General features: G+C 46.1%; 1 protein-coding gene across 1 annotated transcript in view; it reads right to left on the bottom strand.

Annotated features, from left to right (window-relative positions):
- Window positions 1-22,951, bottom strand: part of LOC123170919 (ethylene-responsive transcription factor 1-like) — a 24,265-nt gene extending 1,314 nt beyond the window's left edge. Inside the window, exons 1-2 of the mRNA XM_044588634.1 lie at window positions 22,794-22,951; window positions 22,585-22,648 (exon numbers count right to left, since the gene is read on the bottom strand). Coding sequence (XP_044444569.1) covers window positions 22,585-22,648; window positions 22,794-22,951 — 222 coding nt within the window. The remainder of the gene's footprint in view (window positions 1-22,584; window positions 22,649-22,793) is intronic.
- Window positions 22,952-25,798: the final 2,847 nt, after the last annotated feature.

Genomic DNA, 25,798 nt, shown 5'->3' with positions numbered 1-25,798 from the left:
CACATGGTGGAGGAATAAGCGGAGAGGATCATCCACAAATGTCACGCGACTGCCGGGAAGCCCTACCGCGACGCCGCCACCTTCCGTCGCCCGAAGCCCGACGACGACTCCAACGCCAAATCGGGCGACGATGACGGAGGAGGAGCCGTCGATTTGCTCGGCATGGCCTATGAGGTCATCGTCAAGTATAGAGTAGTTTAGGGTTTTTGTTTTAAGGTCTTTGGTTCACCACACGAAATATCACCCGGTTTTATGAAAATTATCCTAGTTTAAATGAACTTTGTTTGATTTATATGAAATCCGCCATGTTTGCCTGATTTTCGTCCAGTTAGTTCGAAAAGTTGTTGAAATGTATGCGGGCAGCATTAGATGGCCGGCTCCCACACCCGTGCCCGTAGACTGGCCCCTGAAAGTGCAACTATATCCCTGGGTGGTTTTGGTAATTCCTAACAACATATAGCTCATTGAGCTAATGCTATTCCAAGATAAATATTTCAGGAAAGCTCAATGTTTGGCATGGCATGGACTAGAAAGTGGACCCTTCAAAATGCTAAGGACAAAAGATTGGCTCAAGCTCAAAGCACAAGACTCTACATTTTCTATTTTACTGATCCAAGATCACATTGAGTCTATAGGAAAAGTCAATACTATTAAGAAGGGATGAGGTGTTGCTTAATGAGATTCTTGATCAAAATGCTTAGTGATATGCTCCAAAACCCTCCACTACTTTCTCATATCCACATATGTCCTAAACCAAAAAAGTCCAACTCGGCCCCACCGAAGTTTCACATCCGGAGCCACCGAGTTCAGTTGACATAGCCACTGCCAGAAACCCTAATCAATTCGGTCTCACCGATAGGGATCTCGGTCTCACCGAGATGGGGTTGCAAACTCTCTGTTTCCCATCGTAACGTTTCGGTCAAACCGAGATGAGCGATCGGTCCCACCGAGATTGCAATGCAAACTCTCTGTTTCCTTTTCGTAACGTTTCGGTCCCACCGAGGGAATCTGACACTACTAGCATGCAACATGATGATAGTATCATGCACCAACTTACTCTGCTCGTGGTTACCTCGTAATCATCACATGCATCACTTACCAGCCTCGGACATCACACGATCATCTCAGGATCAAATTAAGCTTGGTATAAACAATACTGTAGTGATCATTACATGACCACAAGGTGCTTGATTTTTACCCACGATTCTAGCACAACATCACGAATATCCAACAACTCGGTATCCTCAGTACCACGGTGATCATCTCACGATCACAACCAAATATCCATCAACTCAGTATCCTCGATACCACGGTGATCATCTCACGATCACAACCAATCTCTTTCTCATCATCGAACCAGGGTTGTTATTAATCAAGTTATTATTATTACTGTTGACCCATAGTGTGACCGACACGAACTGGGCCCTTATCCGCGGGCGCGGCCATTGATAGATTTAACACACACACACACTCTCTGCAGAGGTAGCGGCAACAAAACCCATGGCCTCGCACTCCCATTCGGGTGGACCAACGGCGTTCCGACCAAACCGATCCACTGCCATGACACTTTCCCGGCCACTCCGACCAACTCCCCACTGGGCTTAGTCCTGGGTGACCCAGCCTACCAAAGGCAAAACTACAACCGTCGTGGCAAATAAACAGTCCCAAACGGGGACACGGTACCATAACAACAACAGATTCACAAGGCTTATGTCGTCCTACCTGATCAGGATAGCACTACTAGGGAAAACCTTATACACAGTGCTTTAGCAGTAGTGCGTGTTAAAAAAGCACGCTGATGCTAAGTAGCAATAGCGCGCTGATGTAAACGGCGCTACAGATACAGTTGTAGCAGTAGCGCGCCTGAAGATAAAAGCGTTATTACTAAAATTCCCATGGCTTAGCCGATAGGCTACACATAGTAGTAGCGATCTACGTCGAACCGCGCTACCGCTACTTGCTTTGTAGCAGCGCGTTCATGCTGAAAGGCGCTAGTGCTAAAGGAAATAAAATTAAATGGAAAGCAAATAGAAAAATAAATGAAAATGAAAGAAATACAAAAAGGTGAAAGGAAAAAAATAAATGTAAAGAAAAATAAATGAAAAAGGGGGAAAAAGAGAAAGGAATAGCAGTAGCGCGTATCGAGGAACGTGTTGTAGCTAGCTTAGCAGTAGCGCACTTCCTAGAACGCGCTACTGCTACTTCTGACTTAACCGCGCGGTTCGTTCTTCCCCACGGCCACTTCCCCCAAATCCAACTCCTCCGCTGTCGCCGCTGCCGTCGCCCGTCGGCCGCCGCGTGCTCTCCCGTCGCTCTCCGCACACCCTCGACGCCGCGCCCGACCCCGGATTCGACGCCGCTCCCGACCCCGACCTCGACGCCGCCCCCGACTCCGACCTCGACGCCGCCCTCCGCCGCGCGCCCGAGCCCCGACCCCGACCTCGACGCCGCCTGCCCCTCCCTCGCCGCAAGCACCCGAGGTGAGCACGCCTGCTGCTCCCCCTCCCCTACCTCTGCCTAGGGTTCTTCAAATTTTAGTTGCATCAAATTAGTTAGGGTTCAACTATGGGTGGAAACGAATCGGATGCGGATGCTATCGGATACGGATGCGGCTCGGATGTTTTCTGAGATGTTGTTTTCTTAGATGATGAATAAACACTATTGTAATGCATAATAAAACGAGTAAAATTTGACCACTTATTTTACTCTTAAGTTGGATAATTGGAATATCCACTACCACTTTCCACTCTAGGTTCATCAAATTAGATGGTAATTAGGGCAGTAGTTCCTAGGTACTAATTAGTTAGTAAGAACAAGGTACTACTTAGGTACTAGTTTATTTTTATTTATAGTAAGTTTTTTAGTAAGAACTAGTTGAATTAATAGAACTAGTTGAACATGTCACATTTGTTGTTATTTTTTTAGTTAAAGCAATTTTTCCTGCATCGACATCGACAATGCCTATCCCGCATCCTCGTCGTCGACTCGGTGGAGGACGCCCGCTTGACAGATGGGCCATGTCCGGGACTAGGCTCCGCCGGGCTGGTACTGGGAGGCGCTACCTACCGGGGGGCGCAGCTTGGTGAGGAGTCAACCCGTCGTTGACCCGAACCTTCTTTGGTGGCGGTCGCTGTTGGTAATCGTAGCATAATTTAAAATTTTCCTACGCTCACCAAGATGCATCTATGGAGTCTACTAGCAACGAGGGGAAAGGAGTGCATCTACATACCCTTGTAGATCGCGAGCGGAAGCGTTCCAATGAACGTGGATGACGGAGTCGTACTCGTCGTGATCCAAATCACCGATGACCGAGTGCCGAACGGACGGCACCTCCGCGTTCAACACACGTACGGTGCAGCGATGTCTCCTCCTTCTTGATCCAGCAAGGGGGGAGGAGAGGTTGATGGAGATCCAACAGCACGACGGCGTGGTGGTGGATGTAGCGGGTCTCCGGCAGGGCTTCGCCGAGCTTCTGCGAGAGAGAGAGAGAGGTGTAGCAGGGAGGACGGAGGCGCCCAAGGCTATTGTGTGCTGCCCTCCCTCCCCCCCCCTTTATATAAGCCCCTGGGGGGGTGCGCCAGCTCCAAGAGATGGGATCTCAAGGGGGGGCGGCGGCCAAGTGGGGGGAAGGGGTGCCTTGCCCCCCAAGGCAAGGGGGAAACTCCCCCCCCTAGGGTTTCCAACCCTAGGCGCATGGGGGGATGCCCAAGGGGGGGCGCCCCAGCCTACTAGGGGCTGGTTCCCTTCCACTTTCAGCCCACAGGGCCCTCCGGGACAGGTGGCCCCACCGGTGGACCCCCGGGACCCTTCTGGTGGTCCCGGTACAATACCGGTAACCCCCGAAACTTTCCCGGTCGCCGAAACTGGACTTCCTATATATAATTCTTTGCCTCCGGACAATTCCGGAACCTCTCGTGACGTCCGGGATCTCATCCGGGACTCCGAACAACTTTCGGGTTTCTGCATACATATATCTCTACAACCCTAGCGTCACCGGACCTTAAGTGTGTAGACCCTACGGGTTCGGGAGACATGCAGACATGACCGAGACGCCTCTCCGGTCAATAACCAACAGCGGGATCTGGATACCCATGTTGGCTCCCACATGCTCCACGATGATCTCATCGGATGAACCACGGTGTCGAGGATTCAATCAATCCGTATGCAATTCCCTTTGTCAAACGGTATGTTACTTGCCCGAGATTCGATCGTCGGTATCCCAATACCTTGCTCAATCTCGTTACCGGCAAGTCTCTTTACTCGTACCGCAATGCATGATCCCGTGACTAACGCCTTAGTCACATTGAGCTCATTATGATGATGCATTATCGAGTGGGCCCAGAGATACCTCTCCGTCACACGGAGTGACAAATCCCAGTCTCGATCCGTGCCAACCCAACAGACACTTTCGGAGATACCCGTAATGCACCTTTATAGTCACCCAGTTACGTTGTGACATTTGGCACACCCAAAGCACTCCTACGGTATCCGGGAGTTGCACGATCTCATGGTCTAAGGAAAAGATACTTGACATTGGAAAAGCTCTAGCAAACGAAACTACACGATCTTTTATGCTATGCTTAGGATTGGGTTTGTCCATCACATCATTCTCCTAATGATGTGATCCCGTTATCAATGACATCCAATGTCCATAGTCAGGAAACCATGACTATCTGTTGATCAACGAGCTAGTCAACTAGAGGCTTACTAGGGACACGTTGTGGTCTATGTATTCACACATGTATTACGATTTCCGGACAATACAATTATAGCATGAATAATAGACTATTATCATGAACACAGAAATATAATAATAACCATTTATTATTGCCTCTAGGGCATATTTCCAACAGTCTCCCACTTGCACCAGAGTCAATAATATAGTTACATTGTGATGAATCGAACACCCATTGCGTCCTGGTGTTGATCATGTTTTGCCCTAGGGAGAGGTTTAGTCAACGGATCTGCTACATTCAGGTCCGTGTGTACTTTACAAATATCTATGTCTCCATTTTGAACACTTTCACGAATGGAGTTGAAGCGACGCTTGATATGCCTGGTCTTTCTGTGAAACCTGGGCTCCTTCGCAAGGGCAATAGCTCCAATGTTGTCACAGAAGAGAGTCATCGGGCCCCACGCATTGGGAATCACCCCTAGGTCGGTAATGAACTCCTTCATCCAGACTGCTTCCTGTGCTGCCTCCGAGGCTGCCATGTACTCCGCTTCACATGTAGATCCCGCCACGACGCTTTGCTTGCAACTGCACCAGCTTACTGCTCCTCTATTCAAAATATACACGTATCCGGTCTGTGACTTCGAGTCATCCAGATCTGTGTCGAAGCTAGCGTCGACGTAACCCTTTACGACGAGCTCTTCGTCACCTCCATAAACGAGAAACATATCCTTAGTCCTCTTCAGGTACTTCAGGATATTCTTGACCGCTGTCCAGTGTTCCTTGCCGGGATTACTTTGGTACCTTCCTACCAAACTTACGGCAAGGTTTACATCAGGTCTGGTACACAGCATGGCATACATAATAGACCCTATGGCCGAGGCATAGGGGATGACACTCATCTCTTCTATATCTTCTGCCGTGGTCGGGCATTGAGCCGTGCTCAATTGCACACCTTGCAATACAGGCAAGAACCCCTTCTTGGACTGATCCATACTGAACTTCTTCAATATCTTGTCAAGGTATGTACTCTGTGAAAGACCAATGAGGCGTCTTGATCTATCTCTATAGATCTTGATGCCTAATATATAAGCAGCTTCTCCAAGGTCCTTCATTCAAAAACACTTATTCAAATAGGCCTTTATACTTTCCAAGAATTCTATATCATTTCCCATCAATAGTATGTCATCCACATATAATATGAGAAATGCTACGGAGCTCCCACTCACTTTCTTGTAAACACAGGCTTCTCCATAAGTCTGTGTAAACCCAAACGCTTTGATCATCTCATCAAAGCGAATGTTCCAACTCCGAGATGCTTGCACCAGCCCATAGATTGAGCGCTGGAGCTTGCACACTTTGTTAGCATTAGGATCGACAAAACCTTCCGGCTGCATCATATACAACTCTTCCTTAAGGAAGCCATTAAGGAATGCTGTTTTGACGTCCATCTGCCATATCACATAATCATAGTATGCGGCAATTGCTAACATGATTCGGACGGACTTCAGCTTCACTACGGGTGAGAATGTCTCATCGTAGTCAACCCCTTGAACTTGTCGATAACCCTTAGCGACAAGTCGAGCTTTGTAGATGGTCACATTACCATCCGCGTCCGTCTTCTTCTTAAAGATCCATTTGTTTTCTATGGCTCGCCGCTCATCGGGCAAGTCAGTCAAAGTCCATACTTTGTTTTCATACATGGATTCTATCTCGGATTTCATGGCTTCTAGCCATTTGTCGGAATCCGGGCCCGCCATCGCTTCTTCATAGTTCGAAGGTTCACCGTTGTCTAACAACATGATTTCCAGGACAGGGTTGCCGTACCACTCTGGTGCGGAACGTGTCCTTGTGGACCTACGAAGTTCAGTGGCAACTTGATCCGAAGCTTCATGATCATCATCATTAACTTCCTCTCCAGTCGGTGTAGGCACCACAGGAACATTTTCCCGCGCTGCGCTACTTTCCGGTTCGGAAGGGGTGACTATCACCTCATCAAGTTCCACTTTCCTCCCACTCAATTCTTTCGAGAGAAACTCCTTCTCCAGAAAGGACCCGTTCCTGGCAACGAAGATTTTGCCTTCGGATCTGAGGTAGAAGGTATACCCAATAGTTTCCTTAGGGTATCCTATGAAGACGCATTTTTCCGACTTGGGTTCAAGCTTTTCAGGTTGAAGTTTCTTGACATAAGCATCGCATCCCCAAACTTTTAGAAACGACAGCTTAGGTTTCTTCCCAAACCATAATTCATACGGTGTCATCTCAACGGATTTAGACGGTGCCCTATTTAAAGTGAATGCGGCAGTCTCTAAAGCATAGCCCCAAAATGAGAGCGGTAAATCGGTAAGAGACATCATAGATCGCACCATATCCAATAGAGTGCGATTACGACGTTCGGACACACAATTTCTCTGAGGTGTTCCAGGCGGCGTGAGTTGTGAAACTATTCCACATTTCCTTAAGTGTGCACCAAACTCGTGACTCAAATATTCTCCACCACGATCTGATCGTAGGAATTTTATTCTTCTGTCACGTTGATTCTCAACTTCACTCTGAAATTCCTTGAACTTTTCAAAGGTTTCAGACTTGTGTTTCATTAGGTAGACATATCCATATCTACTTAAATCATCAGTGAGGGTGAGAACATAACGATATCCTCCGCGAGCCTCAACACTCATTGGACCACACACATCGGTATGTATGATTTCCAATAAGTTGGTTGCTCGCTCCATTGTTCCGGAGAACGGAGTCTTGGTCATCTTACCCATGAGGCATGGTTCGCACGTGTCAAATGATTCATAATCAAGAGACTCCAAAAGTCCATCTGCATGGAGCTTCTTCATGCGCTTGACACCAATGTGACCAAGGCGGCAGTGCCACAAGTATGTGGGACTATCGTTATCAACTTTACATCTCTTGGTATTCACACTATGAACATGTGTAACATCACGTTCGAGATTCATCAAAAATAAACCATTGACCAGCGGGGCATGACCATAAAACATCTCTCTCAAATAAATAGAACAACCATTATTCTCGGATTTAAATGAGTAGCCATCTCGAATTAAACGAGATCCAGACACTATGTTCATGCTCAAAGCTGGCACTAAATAACAATTATTGAGGTTTAAAACTAATCCCGTAGGGAGATGCAGAGGTAGCGTGCCGACGGCGATCACATCGACCTTGGAACCATTCCCGACGCGCATCGTCACCTCGTCCTTTGCCAGTCTCCGTTTATTCCGTAGTTCCTGCTTTGAGTTACAAACATGAGCAACCGCACCGGTATCAAATACCCAGGAGCTACTACGAGTACTGGTAAGGTACACATCAATTACTTGTATATCACATATACCTTGGGTGTTGCCGGCCTTCTTCTTATCCGCTAAATATTTGGGGCAGTTCCGCTTCCAGTGACCACTTTCCTTGCAATAAAAGCACTCAGTCCCGGGCTTGGGTCCATTCTTTGACTTCTTCCCAGTAACTGGTTTACCGGGCGCGGCAACTCCCTTGCCGTCCTTCTTGAAGTTCTTCTTACCCTTGCCCTTCTTGAACTTAGTGGTTTCACCATCAACACTTGATGTTCTTTTCTGATCTCCCCTTCCGCTGATTTCAGCATTGAATATACCTCGGGAATGGTCTTTTCCATCCCCTGCATATTGTAGTTCATCAGAAAGCTCTTGTAGCTTGGTGGAAGCGACTGGAGGATTCTGTCAATGACCGCGTCATCCGGGAGATTAACTCCCAGCTGAGACAAGCGGTTGTGCAACCCAGACATTCTGAGTATGTGCTCACTAACAGAACTGTTCTCCTCCATCTTACAGCTGAAGAACTTGTCGGAGACATCATATCTCTCGACCCGGGCATGAGCTTGAAAAACCAGTTTCAGCTCCTCGAACATCTCATATGCTCCATGTTTCTCAAAATGCTTTTGGAGACCCGGTTCTAAGCTGTAAAGGATGCCGCACTGAACGAGGGAGTAATCATCAGCACGTGATTGCCAAGCGTTCATAACGTCTTGGTTTTGTGGGATTGGTGCATCACCTAGCGGTGCTTCTAAGACATAATCTTTCTTGGCTACTATGAGGATGAGCCTCAGGTTCCGGACCCAGTCCGTATAGTTGCTGCCATCATCTTTCAGCTTGGTTTTCTCTAGGAACGCGTTGAAATTGAGGACAACGTTGGCCATTTGATCTACAATACATAGTGTAAAGATTTTAGACTAAGTTCATGATAATTGAGTTCATCTAATCAAATTATTTAATGAACTCCCACTCAGATAGACATCCCTCTCGTCATCTAAGTGAAACATGATCCGAGTTTAACTAGGCCGTGTCCGATCATCACGTGAGACGGACTAGTCAAGATCGGTGAACATCTCCATGTTGATCGTATCTTCTATACGACTCATGCTCGACCTTTCGGTCCTCCGTGTTCCGAGGCCATGTCTGTACATGCTAGGCTCGTCAAGTCAACCTAAGTGTATTGCGTGTGTTCCGAGGCCATGTCTGTACATGCTAGGCTCGTCAACACCCGTTGTATTCGAACGTAAGAATCTATCACACCCGATCATCACGTGGTGCTTCGAAACGACGAACCTTCGCAACGGTGCACAGTTAGGGTGAACACTTTCTTGAAATTATTATAAGGGATCATCCTACTTGCTACCGTCGTTCTAAGCAAATAAGATGCAAAAACATGATAAACATCACATGCAATCAAATAGTGACATGATATGGCCAATATCATCATGCTCCTTTGATCTCAATCTTCGGGGCACCATGATCATCTTTGTCACCGGCATGACACCATGATCTCCATCATTGTGTCTTCATGAAGTCGTCGCGCCAACGATTACTTCTACTTCTATGGCTAACGCGTTTAGCAATAAAGTAAAGTAATTTACATGGCGTTATTCAATGACACGCAGGTCATACAAAATAATAAAGACAACTCCTATGGCTCCTGCCGGTTGTCATAATCATCGACATGCAAGTCGTGATTCCTATTACAAGAATATGATCAATCTCATACATCACATATATCATTCATCACATCTTCTGGCCATATCACATCACATAGCACTTGCTGCAAAAACAAGTTAGACGTCCTCTAATTGTTGTTGCAAGTTTTTACGTGGTTTGTAGGTTTCTAGCAAGAACGTTTCTTACCTACGTATGACCACAACATGATTTGCCAATTTCTATTTACCCTTCATAAGGACCCTTTTCATCGAATCCGTTCCGACTAAAGTAGGAGAGACAGACACCCGCTAGCCACCTTATGCAACTTGTGCATGTTTGTCGGTGGAACCTGTCTCACGTAAGACTACGTGTAAGGTCGGTCCGGGCCACTTCATCCTACAATGCCGCCGAAACAAGAAAAGACTAGTAGCGGCAAGAAGAATTGGCAAACTCAACGCCCACAACTACTTTGTGTTCTACTGGTGCATAGTAACTACGCATAGACCTGGCTCATGATGCCACTGTTGGTAATCGTAGCATAATTTAAAATTTTCCTACGCTCACCAAGATGCATCTATGGAGTCTACTAGCAACGAGGGGAAAGGAGTGCATCTACATACCCTTGTAGATTGCGAGCGGAAGCGTTCCAATGAACGTGGATGACGGAGTCGTACTCGCCGTGATCCAAATCACCGATGACCGAGTGCCGAACGGACGGCACCTCCGCGTTCAACACACGTACGGTGCAGCGACGTCTCCTCCTTCTTGATCCAGCAAGGGGGGAGGAGAGGTTGATGGATCCAACAGCACGACGGCGTGGTGGTGGATGTAGCGGGTCTCCGGCAGGGCTTCGCCGAGCTTCTGCGAGAGAGAGAGAGAGGTGTAGCAGGGAGGAGGGAGGCGCCCAAGGCTGTTGTGTGCTGCCCTCCCTCCCCCCTTTATATAAGCCCCTGGGGGGGTGCGCCAGCCCCAAGAGATGGGATCTCAAGGGGGGGGGGGCGGCGGCCAAGTGGGGGGAAGGGGTGCCTTGCCCCCCAAGGCAAGGGGGAAACTCCCCCCCCCTAGGGTTTCCAACCCTAGGCGCATGGGGGGAGGCCCAAGGGGGGGCGCCCCAGCCCACTAGGGGCTGGTTCCCTTCCACTTTCAGCCCACGGGGCCCTCCGGGACAGGTGGCCCCACCCGGTGGACCCCCGGGACCCTTCCGGTGGTCCCGGTACAATACCGGTAACCCCCGAAACTTTCCCGGTGGCCGAAACTGGAGTTCCTATATATAATTCTTTACCTCCGGACCATTCCGGAACCTCTCGTGACGTCCGGGATCTCATCCGGGACTCCGAACAACTTTCGGGTTTCCGCATACATATATCTCTACAACCCTAGCGTCACCGGACCTTAAGTGTGTAGACCCTACGGGTTCGGGAGACATGCAGACATGACCGAGACGCCTCTCCGGTCAATAACCAACAGCGGGATCTGGATACCCATGTTGGCTCCCACATGCTCCACGATGATCTCATCGGATGAACCACGGTGTCGAGGATTCAATCAATCCGTATGCAATTCCCTTTGTCAAACGGTATGTTACTTGCCCGAGATTCGATCGTCGGTATCCCAATACCTTGTTCAATCTCGTTACCGGCAAGTCTCTTTACTCGTACCGCAATGCATGATCCCGTGACTAACGCCTTAGTCACATTGAGCTCATTATGATGATGCATTACCGAGTGGGCCCAGAGATACCTCTCCGTCACACGGAGTGACAAATCCCAGTCTCGATCCGTGCCAACCCAACAGACACTTTCGGAGATACCCGTAATGCACCTTTATAGTCACCCAGTTACGTTGTGACATTTGGCACACCCAAAGCACTCCTACGGTATCCGGGAGTTGCACGATCTCATGGTCTAAGGAAAAGATACTTGACATTGGAAAAGCTCTAGCAAACGAAACTACATGATCTTTTATGCTATGCTTAGGATTGGGTTTGTCCATCACATCATTCTCCTAATGATGTGATCCCGTTATCAATGACATCCAATGTCCATAGTCAGGAAACCATGACTATCTGTTGATCAACGAGCTAGTCAACTAGAGGCTTACTAGGGACACGTTGTGGTCTATGTATTCACACATGTATTACGATTTCCGGACAATACAATTATAGCATGAATAATAGACTATTATCATGAACACAGAAATATAATAATAACCATTTATTATTGCCTCTAGGGCATATTTCCAACAGTCGCGTGGGCCAGTGACGGTCGGGAGGCTTGAGGACCCCGCGGAGGTGGTATGTCACCGTGTCAGCGAGGAGGAGGCGCATGTCCGTCGCTACTTGGTTGCGCTGGAGCACAGGTTCTCCAATACCTGGCAGGTTCTCCAGGGATCTCAGTGGAGCTATCATTCTGTGATGGTTCCTTTTCTTTGGGTGCCACCGCCCACGCTGATACCCGTCGTTCGCTAGGGTTTTAGTTGTATTAGTGATGTTATATGTATGATACTATTCGGGATGTATTAGCGATAATATTCGACGATGTACGGACGGAAGAGATGATTTACTTTTGCTTATTGAATGCATGCTAATTTGAATACTTATTTATTTTACGATTTGGTTTTGCTTATTGAATGCTCATGTCAATATGAGTCCTATAAGATATTCCGAAATGTATATCTTTTGTTGCTCAAATAGGATATGTGCTTGACCAAGTGGCCGGTCATGTTTGCAGGTTACACCTCTGAGAGGCCTATGTTTTGCCGGAGTGCTGATTCATTTCCGTTCCGCCAAATTTCAAGCGCTCGATATGTCCTATTTTAGCAAAGGTCATGCCGGATTTTTCCGTGAATTTTGGCATGACTTGTGCCAGAATATGTAGGAAATATCGAGTGCCCCGGATTTGTGTGTTGAGTATCCTGCTAGTTGTCTTGGATCGATTTTCAATTAATGTTTCAACTATGAACATAAGAAATGTCTGACGACGAAAAGGATTTCGGTATTTGCAAATACTGCGAAGACGAGCGCGGCCTGTGCGATAGAATCTTCCTAGAGGATGATAGGCGCTTCAGCATCATGCTGGACCAGAACTTCGAAGTGGATACAGTAAGTCACAATGACAAGTCTTTTTTCGTAATTTAGCATGACATCTTCTTCATTTGCTTCAACTTATAATTTAATTTTTTACTATTCTACTAGCGTATCCCCTGCCATGCAAGAGTTTTTGTCTTGGATAAGATAGGTTTCAGTCGTATGAAAACTACTATCGAGGTAAAGAGAGTTTACTTGAAGACCGAGCATGGTTGTATTTTCCACGCAAAATTATACAATGCAGACAACTACACCTATTTTGGATGCAAAACTTGGCAAGCACTATGCAAGACTTATGCATTTGAGCCTGATATGGTTACCACATTTGATATTCGTCCGGAAGATGATATTAAAGGTAATATCGACATCTGGGTCGATGTGCAGATGCCTCCAGTTATACCATTATGTGAGTTACTCAACCACGTTTATGTCTTCGATATTGTTTATTCAAAAATAGTTGACAACTAATTTCTATTGACAGCTTGTTTCCGTTCAAGCAAACATGTCCAGCGCTTGGTAGACAGGACCTACTACTGTCCCGGGGCTGAACTAAACTGCGAGGAGATAAGTCATTATGTTTCATGGCTTGAGGATCTTCATACTGTCACGACAAATTATTTTTATGGACTTAAAAATCTTAGTACTCAAAACGTGCGACCAATGGTGTTCGTACTGAACTACTGTCACATCTATTTAGGAAAGACGGTAAGATTTTTACTATTTGTCCTCAGTGCATCTTTTGCATACATTATTTTTTAAGCTAAACTTCATTGCTAAGTATGTTACTATACGATGTTCTTCAACAAGGACTCCCGATGAATGTTGTGCCTCATTGGATCGAGATGAGAATTGTTAGCTTACGGCCAAGATATACTACAATGCACTTTAGTGCATTCAGGATTTCTAATAGCGAGGAATACTTAATAGTGGAAGACTGGAGCAAAATTGTGAACGGTCGCAGAGAAGTACTAGGGGGCAGCAATCAGAAGCGCAACCCACGATTAGGAGACAGGTTCATCTGCATGCTCCAACTTGATGAAGCAGGAGTGCTACACATGTTTTATGTTATTTTACCTGAGAGAGAGAGCAGCAGGAGTGATTAGCTAGCTAGAAATGGGTTTGAAGATGATGATGTGCTACACTATGACTATGATGATTAAATAGCTAGTGTTGGTGGTAATGACTATGATGACTATTATTAGATAGTGTTGGTGGTGATTAGATAGCTACCGCAGCTAGTGTTGGTGGTGATTAGCTAGCTAGAATGAGTTTGAAGATGATGATGTGCTACACTATGACTATGATGATTAAATAACTAATGTTGGTGGTAATGACTATGATGATGATTAAATAGCTTGTGCTGGCGGATTAGAGTCAAGTGGAGGCAACATGTGGTGCACATCGAAAGTACTACTAGTTCAAACTAGATCAAGTTTGGATTAGTAGTATACTTTTGACATGCACCACATATTGCCTCCACTTGAACCTAATCCACCTTCATTTCACACACTGTTATGGACATAATGATATAAACCTCATAATTGGCATTGTACCAAAATTTGTATAACGGCGTATAAATACACTCAAAATAAAAAAATGAAGAAAAAGAATACTAGTAGCGATGGATAGTAAACACGCTGCTACTAGCTAGATTACCAGCAGCGCGTGAGAGAACAAACGCTGTGGCTATGTGTCTTAGCAGGAGCGCGTGTCGCACGCGCTACTGCTAAGTAATAGCTGTAGCGCCTTATTAGTAGCGCGTTGTCCCGCGCTACTAGTGGGCATTAAACCCGCGCTACTACTAGGGTTTTCCCTAGTAGTGTAGCGCCCGAGCATAACCTTCCCTCGTTGGAGGCACTGACGAGAGGCATGACAATAGACCGAGTTAGGACCGTCCCATACCGGCAAATGTGGCTGCACTTGTCAGCTCGATATGGTGGCATCATGACTCAGCCAACAGTTTTTCAAGTTCAATTAAGTCCGGTTAAACTTGAGTGCAATAAGCTGAGTCATATGAAAATAACATGATGCAACTACAATACATGAGCATGACATCAACATAAGCATGGTTGTGCATCATTACTTCTTAAAAATACAACAACAAATCATATATCTCACTGAGCATGGCATATTGACTAGCATGAACATCACAAGTATACACTTCTCAGAAACATAGCATGACCACTAGCATCAACAATAAATATCATGCAAGAACATATCAACAATGCTACAATGCAAGCATTTAACCAACTAGATGCAATTGAACATGCATAACGACGACACTCTGAACAAATGATAGTCATGCACCGAAGACCATCACCAACATCAACATGTACTACTAGCAAGCATAAGCATATGAAAGGTATTCTAGCAGGAATACATGATAACCAAGTGTAAGACAACATAGCAGGAGAGTGAACATGAAACTCTAAGCATCACCGGAACAACGGTAACCATATTTTAAACAAGCAAACATTTATTAATTATTCAAGTTGAAAACCATGGCTACTGCATGACTATCATGCAAGTGGGTATTGTGACTTGCCTGGGGATGAAGAAAGCACCGGGGAGAAGTGCATAAGGATCGCGGAAAGACTTGTCGGAAACAGTCCTCTCCCGGAGGGGCTGTTTACGTGCAAGGGCAAAATGGTAATTTTAAATATGTCAAACCACAGTAAAAATGAAGTAAACATAATGGGCTCGACGAGACAAAGAAGTGGGCTTTGGAATCACCTCATTTGGAGTTGTGAGCAAAAAGATATACCCTGACGAAGTCCAGGGACCAATCTGTAAAAATAACTCTACAAACAGGCCCCTGAGCTGAAAACAGAAAACCCATTCTCAGAAAACACGTCTACATAACGGAGAAAGCACATTACTTGCCGAAGTGAAAATAGAATATGCTTTCGGAAAGCGAACACGTACTTCGTCGGTTCACGCTTCCATTTATCCACGTTATCAGAGGCGGGGACGGGCCTAGTCTCGCCGACACGCGGGGCCCGCGGGGTCCAAGGCCAGCTGGCGGGGATGGGTCATCGCCTTCGTCTTCTCCCCGCGCCCTCCCGCGGAGCAGAGGACTAGGCTCGGCGCCGGCGAGGTTTGCCGGCGACTCCGGCCACCGTAGGCGGCGCCCAACCCACCTTTGGACTCAGGGGGCCGACGAGATCAAGCTATGATGCAGCCGCGGGGGAGAGCTCGGCGGAGCGGGACGCCAGCCACGGTGGACGGCAGCCTCGGGCATAGGTGGAACTCGCGAATACGGCGCTCCGGCGACGAGGCGAAGGGTTGGGGAGGTTCTCCGATGGTGGTGTGGTCTTCTGGTGGTGGTTAGGCGAGGGGGAAACGTGCGGCTTGCTCGAATTTGAGCAGTTGCCGGTGGCGGCCATGGTGGCGATGGAAGAGCAGAGGAGCAGCTCGAGCTCAAACGAGAGGCTAGGGGCGTTGCTAGGTGTGAGGCGAGGCTGGTGGTGAGGTCGAACGGGCTCGGGGAGGGCTATATATAGCCGGGGCAAGAGACACGGGCTCGGGTGCCGCCGGGCACGTCCGGCCGAGGCGCTGCCGGCTGCAGCAGTCACGGGGAGGCACGGGGAAGGCGACGAGCGAGAGAGCGGACGAGCCACAGAGGTCACGGAGTCGAGGGGAGCAGAGGAAGAGGCCGAGGCGAGCTTGGAGCCAAACGGAGCACTGTGCTCCCGTGGGCGTTCGGCGGTGAGCGTCGGTGAGGAAACAGACGGAGGGGGAGTGAGGTCAGGGCGACACGCTCGATCACGGGGAGGCCAGTGGACAAGGTTGCGGGTCGAGACGAGGAGAGCACGGACGAGCACAGCGCCGACGTCTCGCCATAGCGCGTTTAATGCACGCCAGAGCCATGGTCACCGCGTGAGCTAGCGAGGAGAAGAAGCCAAGGGTTGGCAAATGTTGTCTAGTGGGAGTCCATCCAGGGGAGGTTGAAACTGAGGTGGTAGCTTGGAAAAAGGGGTTGTGGTTAAGCGGTAATTAACCTCTGAAGATTGTTGTTGCAAACTTGATCAAGTTAGTGTGATCACCTGAGAAGAGCTAGGGACCAAATGTGATGTCTTGGAGGTTTAGGGTAGGAAGGACTATATTCCTAGGAATTTGAAGAGAAATGGATCAAGGTTTAATGCACTTGCTTTGCAACTGACCAAAATAGTCCAGAAACTTGAGCATGATCATGCACTTACATGGAGTATCGGCTTGAGCTCAAATTGGGCAAGGAAGAGTCATTTGGTCCTATGAAGATGCTCAAAAAGTGTCATACCAATTGGTCAAGCCAAAATGGTACTTGCTTCACAAACATCTCCTTCGGACTGAAACTTGCAAAAATTCTAGAGGAATAATGGCTTGATGAAATATTCCCAAAATGGGTGGACGTAGGTTATATGGATAATAGAAGGCCTAGAAAAAGTCTCAGCCTTAATGGAGCAAGATAAAATATACTTGCTTCACAAACTGAAAATTTGGACAGAATCAAAGAATTGAAGATGAGCTCACATGGAGGCATGATATGAGCTCTACTTTGGCGGAGGGCTATGATATGATGATATTGAGGACCATGCAATATTGCAACTCATTTGGATATGCCTAGCTTGTACCTCCTTCACAAAGTTTCTTTCTGGACAGAAACTTTGGAAAATCATAAATAAATAACTACTAGGAAAATGACGTTGCATTTTACCATGTGCCAATGATATGGACAGGAAAAGATGTCCAAGGAGTTTGAGGTCAATTGGGCAAAGGAAAATAGCACTTGCTTCACAATGTGCCATTTAGGGCAGAATAGGAAATGAATTATTTGAGGATTATCTTTGAACATGGAAATGAAATGTTTTGCCATATTTGAGAAACATATGACCCAAACAATTTATGAGAATAATTTGGAAATTTTTGAAGTGATAGAAATATAGGTTGCTTCACAACCTAGGGCAAATTGAGTTATTCCTTTAATAGCAAAGGAATATTCCCAATAAAAAGAATATTGGGATTTGGTCCAAGGTGGAAATGGAAAGGTCTAGGGAAGGATTTGAGGTTGACAAGCCACTCTGGAATCAAACAAGAGGTCATCTTCTTCAGTTCCCAGACCACATAGCCACGGAAAAAGAAAACTCAGGCAAAAACCTCCGAAAAATCAAAAGAAAAAGAAAGGGCCAAAAATCAGGCTGTTACAATTCCCTGGCACTAACCCTATCAACCATGGCAATATACCGCAACAGACTCTCATTAGTCATTACTGCAGCAAATGATGAACAAGGCGGTTTTCAATTTCAGTTTCAGAAAAAAAATCAACACCAACCAAATCACCGAAATTCAATGAATTTCACTTATTTTGGTTTGCATTTCGGACAAAGGTCTAAATATTCACATAAATTTAATTAAATATTGAAAAATATTGAAAAACATTTGAATTCCCATATACTTTTGGAATTGCCGAAATATTTTTGCCAAAAGGATCACGCCATACTAAAGACAAGTTTCATGTGTACAACTGTGCGATGCGATCCTGGAACATGTTTGTGCTGATCTGGTTTTTTTTTGGCGGGAGAGTGGTGATCTGTTGGTATCCGCCCTCTCCTGTTGTATGCCAATATTATTATTTTTTGCTAGTGTTCCATGTACTGAACTGAGTGTTGAGAAGGATTGGTTAGCTTGCTACACCGAACATGGTACTGGCAGGGATTATTAGTTTTTTGTAATGTTCACCTGGGAGAGATGTTCTGGACCTGAATTTCATCAGAAAATTTTAGGCCAAAGCTAGGAGTGTTTTATAACTTTGAGGAGGGAGAGAGAGGGCATACATGAGGGTACATGCAGGTGTGACTGAAGCAATGCAGGTTGTATAGTTCAGTGCAATTCACAAGATGTGGTCTTTATAAAGGAAAGTACAGAAAGATCAAGCTTTCTGTGGTTGAGGCGCCAGATTGTGGTCCATCACTCTTCCTATAAAGAGGGACAAAGGATGCCCAACTTAAAGATTGTGAGAAGCTGGCACCTGGCTGACTTGTAGCAGGACTAGGCATGAGAGGCATCAGAGAATGCAGTGGATGTTGTTTTATTTACGAATCTTATCAAATATGAGATCAGAACAGCTATAGGTATTCGTTCAGCTTCTGGTGAAATATGAGGGCTTCCAGCCAATTTTGGGAAATTGATTTGATACCTCTTAGAAGCGATGATCTAAACACCCAAAGGATTTAGGCTGATCTAGGCGGAGGAACTGGTTCGCTGTCGTGCACTTGTCCGGGGCCTTCCCTAAGTGAATCAAAGTTAAACTGTGTTAAATTTCAGCATCTAATTGATAAGATGGCTGCAAAGCTGACCGGAAATGAAAGTTGATGTCGAGGCCATGCCATGGTAACGAAGTTGCAGCCATCTACTAACAACACAGAAACACTGTGCTGGCTATCACTCTGCTACTACCGTGGTATCAGTCATGTTTGTCCATCTTTGAGAAAACAAAATTGAACAATAATATGGAAGTTCTTTCACTACATTACCGACCCTGTCAAAAGCGTGCAACAACACAGAAACTCTACTGTGGCTGGCTATGACTCTGCTACAAACGTGGTATCATTCATGTTTGTCCATCTCTGAGAAAAAATAGTTGAAAAATAATATGGCAGTTTTTCACTACATTACCAACCCTGTCAACAGCTTGCAACAACTTCGCAAGCATGGTGGTCCTCCGCTTCGGCGGAAGGCCGGTGGCGCCATGGATCTGGCTAGTATGATGCTAGCTAGCACTGCCCCAGATCTTATTGGTTGCGGCTGTGGACAGATGTCATCGTCTGAGGAGTTTTGAACCTCCGATGCGGCAACAACGGCGGTTTCCTACATCACATGGTTCGCAGTCTATGTTGTGGACGCTGGAATAGTGCCAATGTGTGGTGCTACCGTCTGATGCAAATCAGCCATCAGTTGTCGCTCGCGAGTAGGGTGCGGGCCTCCGGAGTGTCCCGAACTCTGGATTTCTGCGCTGCAGGTCTCCTTCTTCCCCAACAAAGTCATCACCGGGTTGTGCTGAATGGCCCTTGCCCTGGCTCATTAGCCTACCGTCAGGACGGTATGTATATTCAGCTGCTGGGATCGAGGCAAGTGGAGGAGACAACATATGATGACTTTGATTAGGTTGTACTTTTTGGGTACCTGGTCCCGAGCTCCAGGGTGAAAACCATAGGTTTGGCCGTTTGGTTATACCTAGCAATGGCGACGTTATCAACGTCGTTACCCAGCTGATGGCATTGTTCGGAGTTTGCTCGGATTTGACCTTCAGGGTGAAAACCCACGATCTGACCTTCGGTGGTGACGGTGCTTGCACATCATTCTCTTCCTAGAGTCGTCACTTTTGAAGAACCTTCCTCATAGTCCTTGTGTTGTCGAGAGATGGTTTGTTGTCGATGGTCCCTGATGTATGTTTTCAATCATTGTCTTTATCGCTTTCGGGTTTTTTTCTTTCTCGCCTAAGCATAGCTTCAGTCTTGATGACTTAGCTATTTGCCAACTTGATTTTTATGTGTGTGTGTTAGTGTTGGCTATGTGCGTCCTAATTATGCATATGCCGAGTGTGTACTCCTATAATTGTAGATGCTCTATATTTTGACTCAATAAAAACACCCTTTGTCGAAAAAAAAACATTTGTCAAACCATGAAACACATTTTCAATTGGGTCGTCCTACTTAAAGGGAACAAAAGAGTAACTTGAGAGTATGACCAATGGATATAGAAAAGTTCAAAACATATATATCAATGTAAATCATGAGATTTCTCATTTCCTTTTAATACAACACAAAGTTTCTACAGTCGTACACTCCTTTTCTTACAACAATCTCTACGGTCTAGTCCCTAGTTCAAAATCCAAGAGTGTCCAAGATTTCAGTTAACAAAAACAGGATTTTGTTAGGTGACAATGGAAAAGGGAAGTAGAATTCGGTGCAACTGAAAGACCAAAGATTGGCAGTCTCCACTTTCCACATGAACACATGATTTATATGCATAAAACAACAAACTAGGCCAATACCACTTGAGCCACAAGCTGTTCCCCTAAGCCACTGTCTGCAACTTGTGCTAGAACACTGTTACAAGTAAAGCTTTACTTTCAGAGATTTTGAAGGAGGATGTGGTCCCAACATGATACCCTATGTTTATGCCACGTCACTAACCCTAACAACCATCACAAGATACTCCAACAAACCCCCAACATTGCCACAAATGATGAACTAGAGTGTTAGGAAAACTAAGCATAACATCCTAACACAGGCTATTTAGAAGTTTTATGAGTGAGGGGACAGTGATTGACCCATTCCATGTGGGGAGTTGTTCCCAACAACCAAAAAATGCCTAGACCAAGCAAGTCCGGGTTGTGCAGTTTAGTGCAAGTCACAATCAAACAAGAGGTGGTCTTCCTACGTTCTCCGATTGTGAGAGCAGAACAGACCAGGTACTGTCCAATGGTCCGTTACACTTCCTATAAAGAGGGGGGTAGGGATGCTTGACTTAACATTTCCGAAAAGCTAGCTGGCTTGAGGTTTATTTCGCCAATATTATACCTTTCAATGCTCGTAGCAGGACTAGGCAAGGGAGGCATCGGAGAATGCAGTGGATGCTGCTCTATTTGCTAATCTTACCAAATCCTAGATGAGAACTGCCGTAGCAAACCCTGAAGTTTCTGGTGAAATCTCTGGGTCGTGGGACTATTTTGGCAAATGTGTTGGATACCCCTTGGAAGCAATGGTCTGGACATCTAAAGCACTTAGTATGATTTTGGGAGAGGAACTGATTCGCTGCCGAGCACGTATCCTAGACTTTCCCTTAGTTTCACAAAGATTAGACGTCGGGTCATCTGATTCACACGCCTAGTCTTCGGCCTCGGTACATCTATTTCCTATCCTGCAGCGCAAAAGCAGAGCCTGTTCCTTCCATCTTTTGCAACTTTAGGAAAACAAAATTGAACAATAACATGATTTTTAAGTACATTACCATCCGGGTCAACATCGTGCAAGAGCTTTACAACTCTAGACTTTTAGTCAAACTGTGACACAAATTTCTAATTGGGTTATTCTACTGAACATGGTCAAAAACAAGAACATGAGCGCAATGACCATTGGAAACAGAAAAGATTCCAATTGGATACCTCAATATCAAGCATGCAATTCTCATTTGTAACAAGCAAGAGTCTCTACAGTCCATTCTCCCTTTTCTACAGAAGTCCCTACGGTCTACTCACTACTTCAACATGCAAGAACAGTCAAGATTTCACCGAACAAGAACAAAATTCTGTTATGTAATAGAGAGCGGCCAGACAAGCCATGTACATTTGAGGCAGGTGTGACAATGGAAAGGTTGGTACCTCTAGAGCTTGGTGCAACTGAAGGACCAACGGTTGGTATTCTCTACTTTCCACTCAAACACAAGATGTTTCTGTATATAAGAGCATACAAGTCCAATACCACTTGAGCCACAAGCTGTTTTCCCAAGCCAGTATCTGCAACTTGTGTGCTAGAACACGGTTACAAGTAAAGCCTATACATGGAAAATTTAATGAGAATGCTGGACCAGCAGTATGATACCTTATGATTATGCCTTGTCAACTACCCTAATAACCATGGAAAGGTACTCCAACAGGCTTCAAGTATTGCAGCAAATGATGAACTAGCGTATTAGAAAAAAATAACCACAACATAACAAATACTGGCTTCAAAGTTTAAAGGTTCACAGCCTCTTGTAGCAATTACAATAAGGTAGAAACATGAATACAAAATAAGCAGTTCCCATCACATACTAGTTTCATAGATAGATATATAGTCTATTGCCATAGACTTCAGTGTCCTGACCATTAACCATAGACTAACATCGCTACTGCTCGATTCTAGAGGCACCAGACAGAAGCACTTGTTGATCCCAGAATACTTATTCCTGAAACAATATAAAAGATAATGATCAGTGAAATGGAAATTGAGGTGCATAACAATGAGTTTATTTCCACAATGCATATGCCTACCCTTTGTCTATATATATCGGCACCCAGGGACCTCGATTCCCTTAGTAGAAACCAGCAGACAACGGCATGCCATCGAAGGTCCAAAGGTCCATGTTGCCGACCACGTCCTGGGGTACATCACAGCTTAGAATTCTGTCAATTGACTCATCTGAATCATTGTCCATCAGGAACTTCATGTATGGTTCCAAGTCAGCAAGGTCAACATTAGCATTACCCATCACACGAGGTACCGTTGAATTACTGCCATTGTTTTTGAGAAATGCAAATTCATTGACCTCTGTCGAGGTGGGAATGGATGCAAGCACATATGTTATGTCAGGGGTATTGATATCATTCTCCCAGCTGAAGACTGAGCAACAAAAGGAGTTGCTCCCCTGGTCAGAGGAAAAATTCATGAAAAGAGCCTCAATTGCATTCACTGTAGGCCAATTGGCATAGGTAGGATATTTGTCAACACCGACTTGACACAACAAGATGAGATGCCTTTTACTCGACACCCATTGTACTTCCATTCTATATCTATACCTAATATTAAAAGAATAAACCTTTCTTGGTTCTCCATCCATCACTCATTTATATCCTTAATTTTATGTTAATCATCGCAATTAACGGTTGAGATTGTAAAGCATACTAAGCCCTTCGATCTCAGTTTCTTTTTCCACGCGCGTAGCGATCCCGATTTATTTTTTGCTTGATCCATTTTCTTGGAATAGAGCCACCCGCTATACGACAGCGAATCAATCCATCACGTGCATGCTTGATTCATCTACAGGAAGTCTAGCTCGATACGAGTGCGGGCCTTTGGAGACCGAGCTCCAGGAGCTCGTTTTCAAAAACCAATTTTTTACAGTGTGAAAAAATGGAATTTTCTTGTGAACATTCATACACATGTGTATTATGTGTGTGCAAAAATTCATAACAGTATAGTTTCAAGAGTGGCATATAAAAAAAAGAACAATATGCATCTCTAAACTTGGCCTTTTTTTTTCTTGGGCCAGAATTTTGTTTTTTTGTACGGCCTACATATCACAATATTTTCAAACGATTTTTCACAGGTTCATGCCGAACACGTATAAGTTTCCATGGTTTTTTTTGAATTTTTTTAAATACCGGGGCAACCTGAAGCTCCGTCACCGTTGGCATTTCCGAGCTTGATACGTACTCCATCCATCATGTTTGTTTTTTATTCTTTTATAGGAAGTCAAGCTCACAGCGGGTAGAATCAACTTATGTTATCCTTCCTCTACTATGAAAACCTAGCTCGATCGCATCCACAGAGCCTGAAGATTTCAATGACGCCCCCACAGCAACCGTGTGACTTCTGGAATATTGTAACGTGACTTGTGCTATGTCACGCGTTCAACGTTTAGAAATAGATAGAGTTTGTTAGAGAGAGAATTGGTTGTTGAACTTCTCTATCTTTTCTTCAATTCCAACTACCGAATCTTGTAAACAACTACGGGAGGTTTTCTCCTACGACCAATATAAACCCTGCGGGCTCTCCTCTAGACGGTTGAGACGCTTCACCATATCTTACATGTTATACAAAGCCATCTCTTCCATCTCATCTAGCTAGCAACCTTTTCCCATGGCGTTCTCCTCTAGCTCCACATCAACCTTCAACCTTAACTCCCAAGTATCCGAGAAACTTACCAAAACAAACTTCATCTTATGGCGTGTACAAGTGGTATCACAGATTCGAGCTGTGGGCATGTACGGCTATTTTGATGAATCCCTTCCAGAGCCAGCAAAACAATCACCGCCCAAAATTGTGAGGGCAAAGATCAGATCGTTGCGAATCCTGAGCACATGGTCTGCACGAGGGAAGATCAGTAAGTCCGTGCATAGTTGCTCAATAATCTTTCCAAAGAGGCCTTGATCCAAGTTACCTCGCATGAGAGATCACATGCGGTCTAGACAGCTCTGAGCAGCATGTTTGCCTCCACGTCAAGGTCCCGCTTCAACAATCTTCGCATCAGCCTGATGAACACCTCGAAAGGCAACCAGTCCGCTGCTGCCTACTTTCGGCCACATGAGGTCCCTTGCAGATGAACTCGCCAGGCGGGAGATCCGATCACCCCCAACCAGCTAATCTCCTTCATCATCGCCGGCCTCGACATGGACTACCAGCCCATCGTTTCAGTGCTAGACGTCCGTACCAATAAACTAATGAACCGTGGATAATCTCTTCTACATGGTGAGTATTTTAGATCAACGTTTTGAGTTATTTCATGATACGGGTGTTGGTGGTTACAAGTCTTCAGCAAACCTGGCGGGGCGTGACCATGGTGGTGGCTTCTCCAAGGGGTGATCACGCAAGTCAGAAGGCGGCGGCAGTGGCTACCCAGGCTAGGGTCGCGGCGGTGGACCTCCTGGTCAAGGTGGTGGTAGCTATGGCTTCGGTGGCAGCAGCCAGAACAGCGGTTGTTGCAGCGGCGACCAGAACAGCAGCTATGACGGCAAAACCCATCAAGGCGGCGGTGGTTCCCACGGCCAGAACAGCAGCTATCGTGGCAACCATGGCAATGGCTATGGCGGCCATGGCAGTACACTACTAGGGAAAACCTTATATACAATATCTTAGCAGTAGCGCTGGACAAAATGAAGCGCTACTGCTACTTAGTAATAGTGTGTGGCAGTAAAACGCGCTACTGCTATACTTTTAGCAGTAGCGAGTGTTGGCAAAACGCGCTGCTGCTAAGTTTGAACTGGGCGCGCATGGCTAGCCCCAATTAGCAGCAGCGCGTATCCTTACCCAGCGGTACTGCTATGCTATTTTTTGGACCAGCATTGTTACTAACCCTACCTTATCGACCCTGCGCGGCCGACCCTCTCACTCTCTCTCTCTCTCTCTCTCTCTCAATCACTCTCCCCCGCACCCCCCGTCGTCCTCCGCCGCCCCTGTCGTCCGCCCACCGTCGTCGCCCGCCGCCGCGGACGCTCCTGCTCCTCCTCCACTAAGGTAGTCCCTCAATCCTCCCCCTCCCTCCTCCCCTGCCTCCTCCTCCTACCGCGCCCTCCTCCCTCCTCCTCCGGCCGCCCCTCCTCCCTCCTACTCCGGCCAC

Source organism: Triticum aestivum, chromosome 7D (assembly GCF_018294505.1).
Source record: "Triticum aestivum cultivar Chinese Spring chromosome 7D, IWGSC CS RefSeq v2.1, whole genome shotgun sequence".
Taxonomy (NCBI): domain Eukaryota; kingdom Viridiplantae; phylum Streptophyta; class Magnoliopsida; order Poales; family Poaceae; genus Triticum; species Triticum aestivum.
The sequence above is the reverse complement of the archived record's forward strand: the minus strand, read 5'-3'. Positions and strand labels throughout refer to the sequence as shown.